The sequence below is a fragment of the Dendrobates tinctorius genome, unplaced genomic scaffold, assembly GCF_039654945.1.
Source record: "Dendrobates tinctorius isolate UK_male_01 unplaced genomic scaffold, ASM3965494v1 ptg000028l, whole genome shotgun sequence".
In the NCBI taxonomy this organism is placed as follows: domain Eukaryota; kingdom Metazoa; phylum Chordata; class Amphibia; order Anura; family Dendrobatidae; genus Dendrobates; species Dendrobates tinctorius.
In genome coordinates this window covers 4,758,333-4,770,577 of record NW_027361696.1, presented here as the reverse complement: position 1 = coordinate 4,770,577, position 12,245 = coordinate 4,758,333, and the positions used below count along the sequence as shown (strand labels likewise).

Genomic DNA, 12,245 nt, shown 5'->3' with positions numbered 1-12,245 from the left:
TGGAGCCCTGGGCGTTGTCTGAGAACACCAGTCCCCTGCAGCTCCCCCGGTTCCGAAGGACTGAGTAGTATCCCACTGCTGCCAAGTGTGGAGACACATAGGTCAGTGTGTGCTCTCGTCTGCTGGCCCAGTTGTCTTTAGAAAGACGGCATGGACCAAGTCTCATACCAATACACACTCTCTCTCTCCCCGTGGGAAGAGCTCTACTCACACAAGGGTAAAACAGTGTGGCAATAATTTATTGACCCACTAACACACAATAGCATACAGAACAGTCCCAGCAAACACCCAAGATGGTGCAAATTACAGAGTCTCCCCCTTCCGCTGACTCGCTGAGCTTAGAGCCGTTTCCAGTGCCGCATACCCCCACCAGTGGCTCCACACTCTTGGCAGGCGCCCACAGTGAGGAAGTAACGACAAGCTTAGGAAGCTAACCGAGAGAAGCGAGCTATGTGCTCAGGTGACCTGACTGTCCCAATTTGGATTTTTTAAGAAGTCTCTGGGGTTTCAGTGATGGTCAGTGAAGCAGCTCTGTATTTCTTCAGTAGGAGCCATGACTTCTGTAATGTAAACTCTGAGCACAGGCAGAACCTCATTTTTATAGGTCACAACTTCTCATTCAGTCATTCCACCACAGGCTTGGGGCAAGGCAGTAGGAGGCCATCCCTCACTGATTGAGTGTTCATGCATAGATTGTCCTTCATATTGCAGAGCACCAATGGGTCATCAACATATTAACCACATTCAAATTTTGTGCCTTTGTTTCCCAAAGATTGAGAACAATACTAGGACTGCAATACTAGGACAGATACAACAGCTAATCATCAGCCATTCAACAAATGGCGGCCATTGTACATTAATTTAGTGACAATAAGGGCCAGCAGCCATTCTTACTTGAACTCAAACTCATGTCCCTGGACTAATAATAATAATATTATTATTATTATCTGAAATATGTTTGGATAATTCAGATTAAATGCGATGTAGCCACAACTTACAATGTGATTGTTTTTTTTTTACTTTTAGATTTTGTCTCTCACAGTTGAAGTGTACCTACAATAAAAATAACAGACCTCTCCATTCTCTGTAGATGGGAAAACTTGCAAAATCAGCAGTGCATGAAATACTTCTTTTCCCCACTGTATACATACACACTATGCTGCAGAACTCGCCTCACCCAGGGTCCGCACCGTTACCACCTCGCTGAATGAGCTTGTCCCCAGTTTATTCTGAGCCAGAACACTGAACTGGTACTCAGTCTCCGAATCCAGGGAGTCCACGAAAAGCGAGCTTGCCACACCGGCCACCGGCATGGACACCCAGTCATGAGGCCCAAACTGGGCGCGCTTCACCCTGTAGGGGCCACAGAGCAGACATATCATGACCATGGGACCCCGGCAGAGAAGAGACTGGAGCTCAGGACAGACGTCCACATTAACAGAGAGTATAAAGAAGAAACAAACAAAAGAAAGTGCAACCATCACCTCCTAGTGTAGAGCGCACACATCAATCATCACTTCCTAGTGTACAGCGCACACATCAGTCATCACTTCCTAGCGTAGAGCGCATATATCAGAGTGTCATCACCTTATAGTATAGTGCTCACACATCATTCATCACCTCCTAGTGTAGAGAGCACACAGCAGTCATCAATTCCTGGTATATACTTTTGGATAGCTATACAACCAGCGGTGTCTATGTGAGTGTTTGGGGGGGGGCTTAGGGTCACATCCCCTTCACAGTAAAGAAGTCACATGACGACAGAGGAGAGAAAGCTGCAAAGCATGCTGGGTGACTCACAGAGCGCCGTACCAAACTGAGAAGGTCTGCTCCAGTCCTCCGTCGTAGCCCGGCTCCCAGGACACATTAGCCGAATTCATGGACACCAGGACACGAACACTGGAAGGAGCATGAGGACTGGTGCCTGGAAAGGAGGGTCCACAAAAGGTCATAAAGCACCCAGAAGAAGCAGAATTGTCTGTGCAAGGGAGGCATATCGGAGCTCCAGGGAAGGCCAGAGATGAAGATAGCGGGGGCTACAGGGCGATTTAAAAATGTTGTCGACGAGACCTGTGTTGGAGGAGGCTGCAGACTGAGCAGCGTCCAGGCTTCTCACAGATATCAGCCCGGATAAGAGAGATCTGACCAACTGTCATGAAAGAATTATTTGGTGACCAGGAACAATCTTCGAATACACTGACATAAAGGCCCTCAGAAAGAACCTTGTACTCACCAATGACAGTGAGGTGGGCGCTGGCAGTGATGCTGGTCACCACATTACTGGCCACACATTCCCATTCTCCATGATCATCCTTACTGAGCGAGCGAAACTGTAAGGAGCCACTGGGCAGCACGCTGTGCTTACTGGAAGAGGGGCGCCCCACCTGCAAAGAGACCGCACAGAATAAGACTGGCGGAGCACAAGATATGCAACAGAGTAAAAGAAACTGATTTCTAGAGAACACCGCCCTGAGAATTAATATTGCACAGACCAGCGAAAGAGCACCACCCTGAGAACGAATATAGTACAGACCAGCAAGAGAGCGCCGCCCTGAGAACCAATATAGTACGGACCAGAGAGAGCGCCGCACTCAGGGCTGCCACTAGGAATTTGGGGTTCCATACTGGCAAAATTTTTGGGGCCCGCTTGAGACTCCACCTCTCGAACCTTCCACAGTCCTCCCGCCCTCTCCACTCCACTCATGCACCACATCCTCACCAATCACACACATAGCCAGCGGCTTTTGTTTTGGCCAAACCATTTTTTAATCCGCCTCCACGACAAGGTAGACTCTTCTGACCGGGCTCTACGCTAATATAAATTTGTTAAAATATCCAATACAATTTAAGGTATATTTTTATTTTTCAATTTTAAAATGACCAATAATATCACATACAAGGAACAAACACCATATTACCACCACAGCGACTGAATATCATCACGTACAAGGAACAAGTACCCGCTACACCATGTCCAGACCACATATTACCACCACACAGTGACTGACTACTACAATACTGTTCAGTAATAAAAAAACAAAAAAATACAATACTAAATTCACCATAAGTGCAGTTCTACACAGGAGATTCTGCCCCATCTGTCTCCATCTTGCCTCAAACACAGGTTCAGTTACTGCTCCGGCCAGGGTCGGACACTGACAGCTTGGAGCCCCTGTGCAAGAAATGGGTCTGTGCCTCCCCCTGGCACACTGCTTATGATGAGGGTAATTTGGTTATGGGACCCCTGGAGCCTCAGACTACGAGCAACAAGCCAGATCGCAATCATTATCAGTGCGCTGCTAGCAGGGGCATGCATAGAAATCATAGGACCTCATAGCAAAAGTTCAATTTGGGCCTCCCCGCAACTTTAAAAAAAATGAAATAAAATATATATTTTTGGAGATAGATATATATATATCCCCATTAGCATTCCATTCTGCTGCCTTCAGCGCAGTCAGACTTACAGTCAGGTGACAACTAGCGTCGGCTGTCAGTCATCAGTGATTAGGACACTGCAGACATGGCAGAGCGCCTCCTCGTGGTTACATAACTGCTGGAATCGGCAGAGCCCGAGCATGTATATGTTATGTCATATGCATTTACCGTATATACATTCGCAGATGTACAGACACATACATACACATGTGGATATCTACTGTACATAGATAAACAGAGATTATATATATATATATATATATCAGAAAAACCCACAATGGTGACAGAAATCACTTGAATCTGACAAAAGTAATAAATATAAAAATCTATTAAAACGAACAAATAAAAGTCAGACATTGCTTTTCAACCATGCTTCCACAAAATTAAAAAAATAACTCATAAAATAAAGCCTGAACAGAAATGATGGTACCCCTGAAAACAATGTGACAAAAGGGACATGTTAAATCAAGGTGTGTCCACTAATTAGCATCACAGGTGTCTACAGTCTTGGAATCAGTGAGTGGGCCTGTATAGAGGGCTACAGATACTGGGCTGTTTGGTGACATGGTGTGTGAGTATCACACTGAACATGGATAAGAGGAAGCAAAGGTAAGAGTTGTCTCAGGAGATTAGAAAGAAAATTACAGACAAACATGTTAAAAGGCGAATGTTATAAGACCATCTCCAAGCAGCTTGATGTCACTGTGACTACAGTGACACATATTATTCAGAAATTTAAGCTCTATGGGACTGTAGCCAACCTCCCTGGACGTGGCCACAGGAGGAAAATTGATGACAAATCAAAGAGATGGATAATACGAATGGTAACAAAAGAGCCCAGAAAAACTTCTAAACAGATTAAGGCTGTGTGCCCACGTAGCGTTTCCGCAGCGCTTTTAGACAAGCGTTTCTGCTGCGGAAACGCTTAAGAAAAGCATCCAATTAATTATAATGGAATCCGCACATGTTGTGCTAATGGTGCGTTTTTTTCCGCTGCGGAAATGCTAAGCGGAAAAAAACGCAGCATGTTCATTAATTTGGTGGAAACGCACGCGTTTCCGCATACATTCAATTGTATTGCAAAAACGCATATGAAAACGCATGCAAAAACGCTTAACAAAAGCGCTTCATAAAACGCATGCGTTTTCCCGGGAAGAGGGTGTGCGTTTCCGCTCAGGAATATTCTGCAACAAAAACGCTATGTGGGCACATAGTCTAAAGGTGAACTTCAAGCTCAAGGAACATCAGTGTCAGATCGCACCATCCATCGTTGTATGAGCCAAAGTGGACTTCATGGGAGACGACAAAGGAGGACACCATTGTTGAAGAAAAAAAAAAAAAAAATCAAAAAAGCCAGACTGGAATTTGCCAAACTACATGTTGACAAGTCACAAAGCTTCTGGGAAAATGTCCTATGGACAGATGAGACAAAAATGGAGCTTTTTGGCAAGGCACATCAGCTATATATTCACAGATGGTAAATGAAGCATATCAAGAAAAGAGCAATGTCCCTACTGTGAAACATGGAGGAGGCTCGGTTATGTTCTGGGGCTGCATCTGGCACAGGTTGTCTAGAATCTGTGCAGGGTACAATGAAATCTCAAGACTATCTAGGGATTGTAGAGAGACATGTGCTGCACAGTGTTAGAAAGCTTGGTCTCTGTCGCAGGTCATGGGTTTTGCAACAGCATAATGACCCAAAACACAGCTAAAAACACCCAAGAATGGCTAAGAGGAAAACAATGGACAATTCTGAAGTGGCCTTCTATGAGCCATGAACTAAATCCTATTGAGCATCTTTGGAAAGAGCTGAAACATGCAGTCTGGAAAAGGCAACCTTCAAACACGAGACACCTGGAGCAGTTTGCTCTTGACGAGTGGGCCAAAATACCTGTCAAGAGGTGCAGAGGTCTCATTGACAGTTACAGGAATCGTTTGATTGCAGTGCTTGCCCCAAAAGGCTGGTGCAACTAAATATTAAGTTAAGGGTACCATCATTTCGTCCAGGCCTATTTCATGAGTTTTTTGTTTTTTTTAGTTCTGTGGATGCATGGTTGAAAAGCAATGTGACTTTCATTTGTTCATTTTCATAGATTTTTGATTTCTTATTACTTTTGTCAGATTCAAGTTATTTCTGTCACCATTGTGGGTTTTTCTATCATTAAAGGAGGGGCACCAACAATTTTGTTCACGTGTGTAAACACACATACATATATTGTACATACTGTGGGGATGTGACTCGCTCAGGTGCAGCGGGAGACAATCAGGAGACCGGTTCTTCCAAAGTTCATGAGGTTTATTTCTGTCATAAACCATAAAACAGCGTATCACCAAAAATAGCCTCTAGCTTAGGCAAACAAAACATAAACCTTCGTGGTTGCAGACTCAGACCGCGAGTCTCAGCACATGCTGGGAGGTGTAGTCCTCCCCACATACAGTGCCTACAAGTAGTATTCAACCCCCTGCAGATTTAGCAGGTTTGATAAGATGCAAATAAGTTAGAGCCTTCAAACTTCACACAAGAGCAGGATTTATTAACAGATGCATAAATCTTACAAACCAAAACGTTATGTTGCTCAGTTAAATTTTAATAAATTTTAAACATAAAAGTGTGGGTCAATTATTATTCAACCCCTGGGTTTAATATTTTGTGGAATAACCCTTGTTTGCAATAACAGCTAATAATCGTCTTTTATAAGACCTGATCAGGCCGGCACAGGTCTCTGGAGTTATCTTGGCCCACTCCTCCATGCAGATCTTCTCCAAGTTATCTAGGTTCTTTGGGTGTCTCATGTGGACTGTAATCTTGAGCTCCTTCCACAAGTTTTCAATTGGGTTAAGGTCAGGAGACTGACTAGGCCACTCCAACACCTTGATTTTTTGCCTCTTGAACCAGGCCTTGGTTTTCTTGGCTGTGTGCTTTGGGTCGTTGTCTTGTTGGAAGATGAAATGACGACCCATCTTAAGATCCTTGATGGAGGAGCGGAGGTTCTTGGCCAAAATCTCCAGGTAGGCCGTGCTATCCATCTTCCCATGGATGCGGACCAGATGGCCAGGCCCCTTGGCTGAGAAACAGCCCCACAGCATGATGCTGCCACCACCATGCTTGACTGTAGGGATGGTATTCTTGGGGTCGTATGCAGTGCCATCCAGTCTCCAAACGTCACGTGTGTGGTTGGCACCAAAGATCTCGATCTTGGTCTCATCAGACCAGAGAACCTTGAACCAGTCTGTCTCAGAGTCCTCCAAGTGATCATGAGCAAACTGTAGACGAGCCTTGACATGACGCTTTGAAAGTAAAGGTACCTTACGGGCTCGTCTGGAACGGAGACCATTGCGGTGGAGTACGTTACTTATGGTATTGACTGAAACCAATGTCCCCACTGCCATGAGATCTTCCCGGAGCTCCTTCCTTGTTGTCCTTGGGTTAGCCTTGACTCTTCAGACAAGCCTGGCCTCGGCACGGGAGGAAACTTTCAAAGGCTGTCCAGGCCGTGGAAGGCTAACAGTAGTTCCATAAGCCTTCCACTTCCGGATGATGCTCCCAACAGTGGAGACAGGTAGGCCCAACTCCTTGGAAAGGGTTTTGTACCCCTTGCCAGCCTTGTGACCCTCCACGATCTTGTCTCTGATGGCCTTGGAATGCTCCTTTGTCTTTCCCATGTTGACCATGTATGAGTGCTGTTCACAAGTTTGGGGAGGGTCTTAAATAGTCAGAAAAGGCTGGAAAAAGATAATTAATCCAAACATGTGAAGCTCATTGTTCTTTGTGCCTGAAATACTTCTTAATACTTTAGGGCAGTGGTCCCCAACCTTTTTTGCACCAGGGACCGGTTTCAAGCAAGACCATTCTTCCGTGGCCCGGCAGGGCGGGGATGGAGGTGTGGCAGGGGCGGGGCTTTAGTCATAAGGGGGCGGGGCTATGGACGCGGTTGTAGTGTAACAGCGCATACTTATAATTAAATAACATTTATAATGTGACTCAACTCACCATAGGTTTTGAATAAGTGCTCCATCACCCCCTTCTCCCCATCATTGCCTTCACCCCATCACTCCCTTCTCCCCATCATTGCCTTCACCCCATCACTGCTGTCTCCCCATCATTGCCTTCACCCCATCACCCCCTTCTCCCCATCATTGCCTTCACCCCATCACTGCCATCTCCCCATCATTGCCTTCACCCCATCACTGCCATCTCTCCATCATTGCCTTCACCCCATCACTGCCATCTCTCCATCATTGCCTTCACCCCATCACTCCCCTCTCCCCATCATTGCCTTCACCCCATCACTCCCTTCTCCCCATCATTGCCTTCACCCCATCACTGCCGTCTCTCCATCACTCCCCTCATGGCCTTCTCCTCATGTCCCCATCTCCTCCAGGGCCAGGCTACACAAACACAGACCAACACACACACACACACACATTATACACACACACACACACACACACATACATGTACACACACAGACAGACATACATACACACACACATTATACATACACACACATTACACATACACACACACACACACACACAGACATACACACACACACCACCTCTCTCCTCTCACCTGTCGCAGCATCGCCCGCGCTTCCTTGCTCTCACACAGCAGCGGCCGCGCTCCTCTCTGTGTCAGAGACAGGAAGCGCGGGCGGCGGGCAGGAAGCTGGACGGGTCCTTGCAGCTCTGCTCCTGCTATTCCCTCTTGCAGGCAGCGGAGCTGCTTGGATCGCTCCCTGGCCGCCGCTAAGAACTGCTGTGCGCCGCCCCAGCCCCCGCTACGCCACTGACCGCCCCTGGCTCCCCTTGTGTCCGCGGACCGGCAAGGGCACTGCAGCGGCCCGGTGCTGGGCCGCGGACCGGCGGTTGGGGACCCCTGCTTTAGGGGAACCAAACAGAATTCTGGTGGTTTGAGGGGTTGAATAATAAATGACCCTCTGAATAAACTTTTCACAATTTAAAAAAAAATTAAACAAAGAAATAACATTCTCTTTTGCTGCAGTGCATTTCACACTTCCAGGCTGATCTACAGTCCAAATGTCACAATGCCAAGTTAATTCCAAATGTGTAAACCTGCTAAATCTGCAGGGGGTTGAATACTACTTGTAGGCACTGTACAGCTCCCTGGTTCAGGAGCAGGTCACATTATAAGGCTGTAGCCACACCCACGTTCCCAGCAGCTGACTGGTCACATGACTGTGACCTCACCACAGGTCCTTCAAACAAAAACAATAACAATATCTGGTATGCTTTACTTCTGCCTTACATTATGGAGATAAGCCATTTATGAGACACATATCTCCCATCAATTACACGACCCTTAGCCCTGCCACATACCTCCCCCCTCTGCCTAAAGCCGTGGGGCTTGGCACTTTCACCTACCAGGCAAGGGATTCTGGAGAGGGCATCGGCATTACCATGTAGCTTCCCGGCCCTATGCTCTACATGGAAACTGAAGTCTTGTAGGGCTAAGAACCAGCGGGTGACCCTAGCATTCTTGCCCTTGGTTTCCCTCATCCACCTGAGTGGGGCATGGTCGGATATTAACCTAAACTTCCGTCCCACCAGGTAGTACCGTAATGTGTCCAATGCCCATTTTATGGCCAAACACTCCTTCTCTACAACTGAGTAATTTCTCTCACAAGAAGTCAACTTCCTACTCAAGTAGAGAACAGGATGCTCCTCCCCACGTATCTCTTGGGAAAGGACTGCACCTACCCCGACATCTGAGGCATCTGTCTGGAGGACAAATTCACGTTTAAAGTCTGGGGCCACCAAAACGGGCTGCTTACAAAGAGCTCCCTTCATTTCTTGGAAGGCTGACTCTGCTTCTTCGGACCAGCTGACCATCACTGACTTTGTCCCTTTAAGCAGATCAGTTAGAGGTGTAGCCATTGTGGCGAAGTTTGGGATAAACCTCCTGTAATATCCCACAATCCCCAGGAAGGCTTTAACTTGCTTCTTTGACAGAGGTCTCGGCCATGTTTGAATTGCCTCCACTTTATTGATTTGGGGTTTGATCTCGCCACGCCCCACTACATATCCGAGGTACTTGGCTTCTTCTCTCCCCAAGGCACACTTCTTCGGGTTTATTGTAAACCCCGCCTCTCTTAGAGCGTCAAACACTGCTTGGACCTTTTCCAGGTGAGTCTCCCAGTCCGGGGTAAAGATGACGATATCATCCAGGTATGCGGCAGCGTATAGCTTATGAGGTGCAAGGATTCTATCCATCGCCCTCTGGAAGGTTGCTGGAGCTCCCTGTAGGCCAAACGGCATCCGGACATACTGGAAGCACCCGTCTGGTGTGGAGAATGCCGTCTTCTCCTTGGCTTCCTGTGCCATGGGGATCTGCCAATATCCCTTGGTCAGATCCAAAGTGGTTATGTACCTGGCAGGTCCAAGTCTCTCGATGAGCTCATCAACGCGTGGCATGGGATAAGCGTCGAACTTGGAGACCTCATTCAGCTTCCGGTAATCGTTGCAGAACCTCCATTCACCATCAGGTTTTGGGACCAGGACAATCGGGCTCGACCAGCCGCTCTTGGATTCCTCAATGACCCCGAGCTTCAACATACGCTGCACCTCCTTGGAGATTACCTCTCGCCGGGCCTCAGGAATACGATATGGTTTCACGTTCACCCGCACATGTGGCTCGGTCAGAATTTCGTGCTCCACCACCTTCGTGCACCCCGGCAACTCTGAGAACAGGTCGCGGTTTTTCTGGAGTAACTCCCGGCACTGCTGCTTCTGGGCCTTCGATAGAGTCTCCGCTATGGTAACGGCTCCAACCTCCCCTTCTAGGTTGCCCAGCAAGCACGGAGTTACCGCTGGCTCTCTATCTTGCCACGGCTTGATAAGGTTAACATGGTAAACCTGGTATGGCTTCCGTCTTCCGGGTTGGTGGATCTTGTAGTTTACGTCTCCCAGTTTCTCCACCACCTCATATGGCCCTTGCCACTTGGCCAAGAACTTACTTTCCACCGTCGGGATTAGCACGAGAACTCGGTCTCCCGGATTGAACTGCCTCACTCTGGCTGACCGGTTGTAGACCCTGGCCTGAGCCTCTTGTGCCTGGCGGAGATGTTCTTTAACAATGGGCATCACCTTCGCAACCCTCTGCTGCATCAGTGCCACATGCTCAATGACGCTTCTGTGGGGCGTGACTTCGGCTTCCCAGGTTTCCTTGGCTATATCTAGGAGACCTCGCGGATGCCGGCCGTACAGAAGCTCGAAGGGGGAGAACCCCGTGGAGGCCTGGGGAACTTCACGGATAGAAAACAGTAAATACGGTAAGAGACAATCCCAGTCTCTACCATCTTCCTCTATGACTTTTCTCAGCATGCTCTTCAGGGTCTTGTTAAACCTCTCAACAAGGCCATCTGACTGTGGATGGTACACTGAAGTCCTCAGCTGGGAAATTTGCAAGACTCTGCACAATTCTCTCATCACCTTGCTCATAAAAGGTGTCCCCTGGTCGGTCAGGATCTCCTTCGGCAAACCCGTCCGGGAAAACACATGGACCAGCTCACGGGCTATACTCTTCGCAGAGGAGTTTCTCAGGGGAATGGCCTCAGGATAGCGTGTGGCATAGTCCAGGATGACTAATATATACTGATGGCCCTGAGCTGATTTAACTAAGGGACCGACCAAGTCCATGGCAATTCTCTCAAATGGCACCTCAATAATGGGCAGTGGCACAAGAGGGTTCCGAAAATGAGATGTGGGGGCAGTTAACTGACATGTCGGGCAGGACCTGCAATAGTTTACTATTTCCCGGTGACACCCAGGCCAATAGAACCTCTGTACAATCCGTTCCTGGGTTTTTTCCACCCCCAGGTGTCCCCCCAAGATGTGTGAATGGGCCATGTCCAACACTTTTCGTCTATAGGGGCCTGGTACTATTAACTGCTCTGCCACCTCCTCCCTTATTTTCGTGACCCGGTACAACAATTCCCCACTCAACATAAAATGGGGAAACCTTGTGTCTGCTCCCGGCTCTTGTGCAACCCCATTAATGACGGTGACATTGTTAAAGGCTTCCCTTAGTGTGGGGTCCCTATGTTGGGCAGTCCCAAAATTCTCCCCGGCCACCCCTAACTCCGGGATGTCAGGTACAGGGGACCCTTCCTCTTCATCCCCAACAAGGACACATAAAGGGAACTCGTCTGCCTCTGGTGGTGGCGATACCTCAGTGGGGTGGATTGGTTCCCTGCTCTTGCTAGCACACTCAGAACCCATCCCCCACAGATCCCAAAACAGACAGAAATCCCGGCCAATAATTATGGGATGCAACAAGTCTCGAACAACGCCAACTTCATGCGACTCGGTGCCATGCGCCGTTTCAATCTTCACCCTAGCCATAGGGTAGTCCTTTGCATCGCCATGTATGCACCGAACACCAATCTTTTTACCCGGGAGTATGTTTAGAGGAAAACTGGCCCTCACAAGGGTCACCAAGCTCCCGGAGTCCAGAAGCGCCATTACTGCTCGACCGTTCACCTTCACGGGACACGCTTGTGGCCCCTTGTTAGGTAGCGAGTTCACACTGCAAGCTGGATATGCGTAGTATGAACTACGGCGTCCCATGCTGCAGTCCATCTGCTCGGTGGTCTGGGGACAACGGGCCGCTATATGTCCTGGCCCATGACACTTCCAGCAAATAACACCCGAGGGGACCTTGGGCACCGCCTCCCCCGCCCCTTTTGACCTTGGACGCACCACCCCTTTTTGTGACTCCGCCCCCTGCTGGGACCCCCAATATGGAATGGGCTGCTTCCCCAAGGAACCTTCCATCCCCTGGTATCTCT

The 12,245-nt window shown here is 48.3% G+C and overlaps 1 protein-coding gene across 4 annotated transcripts in view; it reads right to left on the bottom strand.

The window, feature by feature from the left end:
• IGSF9B (immunoglobulin superfamily member 9B) overlaps nt 1–12,245 on the bottom strand; it is a 109,931-nt gene that overhangs the window by 59,145 nt on the left and 38,541 nt on the right. For 3 of the 4 annotated variants that reach the window (XR_012231200.1, XM_073570026.1, XM_073570028.1), the window contains exons 11-13: nt 2,234–2,384; nt 1,801–1,924; nt 1,178–1,353 (exon numbers count right to left, since the gene is read on the bottom strand). Coding sequence is in view for 3 of the 4 variants with exons in the window: in XM_073570026.1 (XP_073426127.1) it covers nt 1,178–1,353; nt 1,801–1,924; nt 2,234–2,384 (451 nt within the window). In the remaining variant the exon portion in view is untranslated. The remainder of the gene's footprint in view (nt 1–1,177; nt 1,354–1,800; nt 1,925–2,233; nt 2,385–12,245) is intronic. The other variant, XM_073570027.1, reaches the window with a different exon arrangement.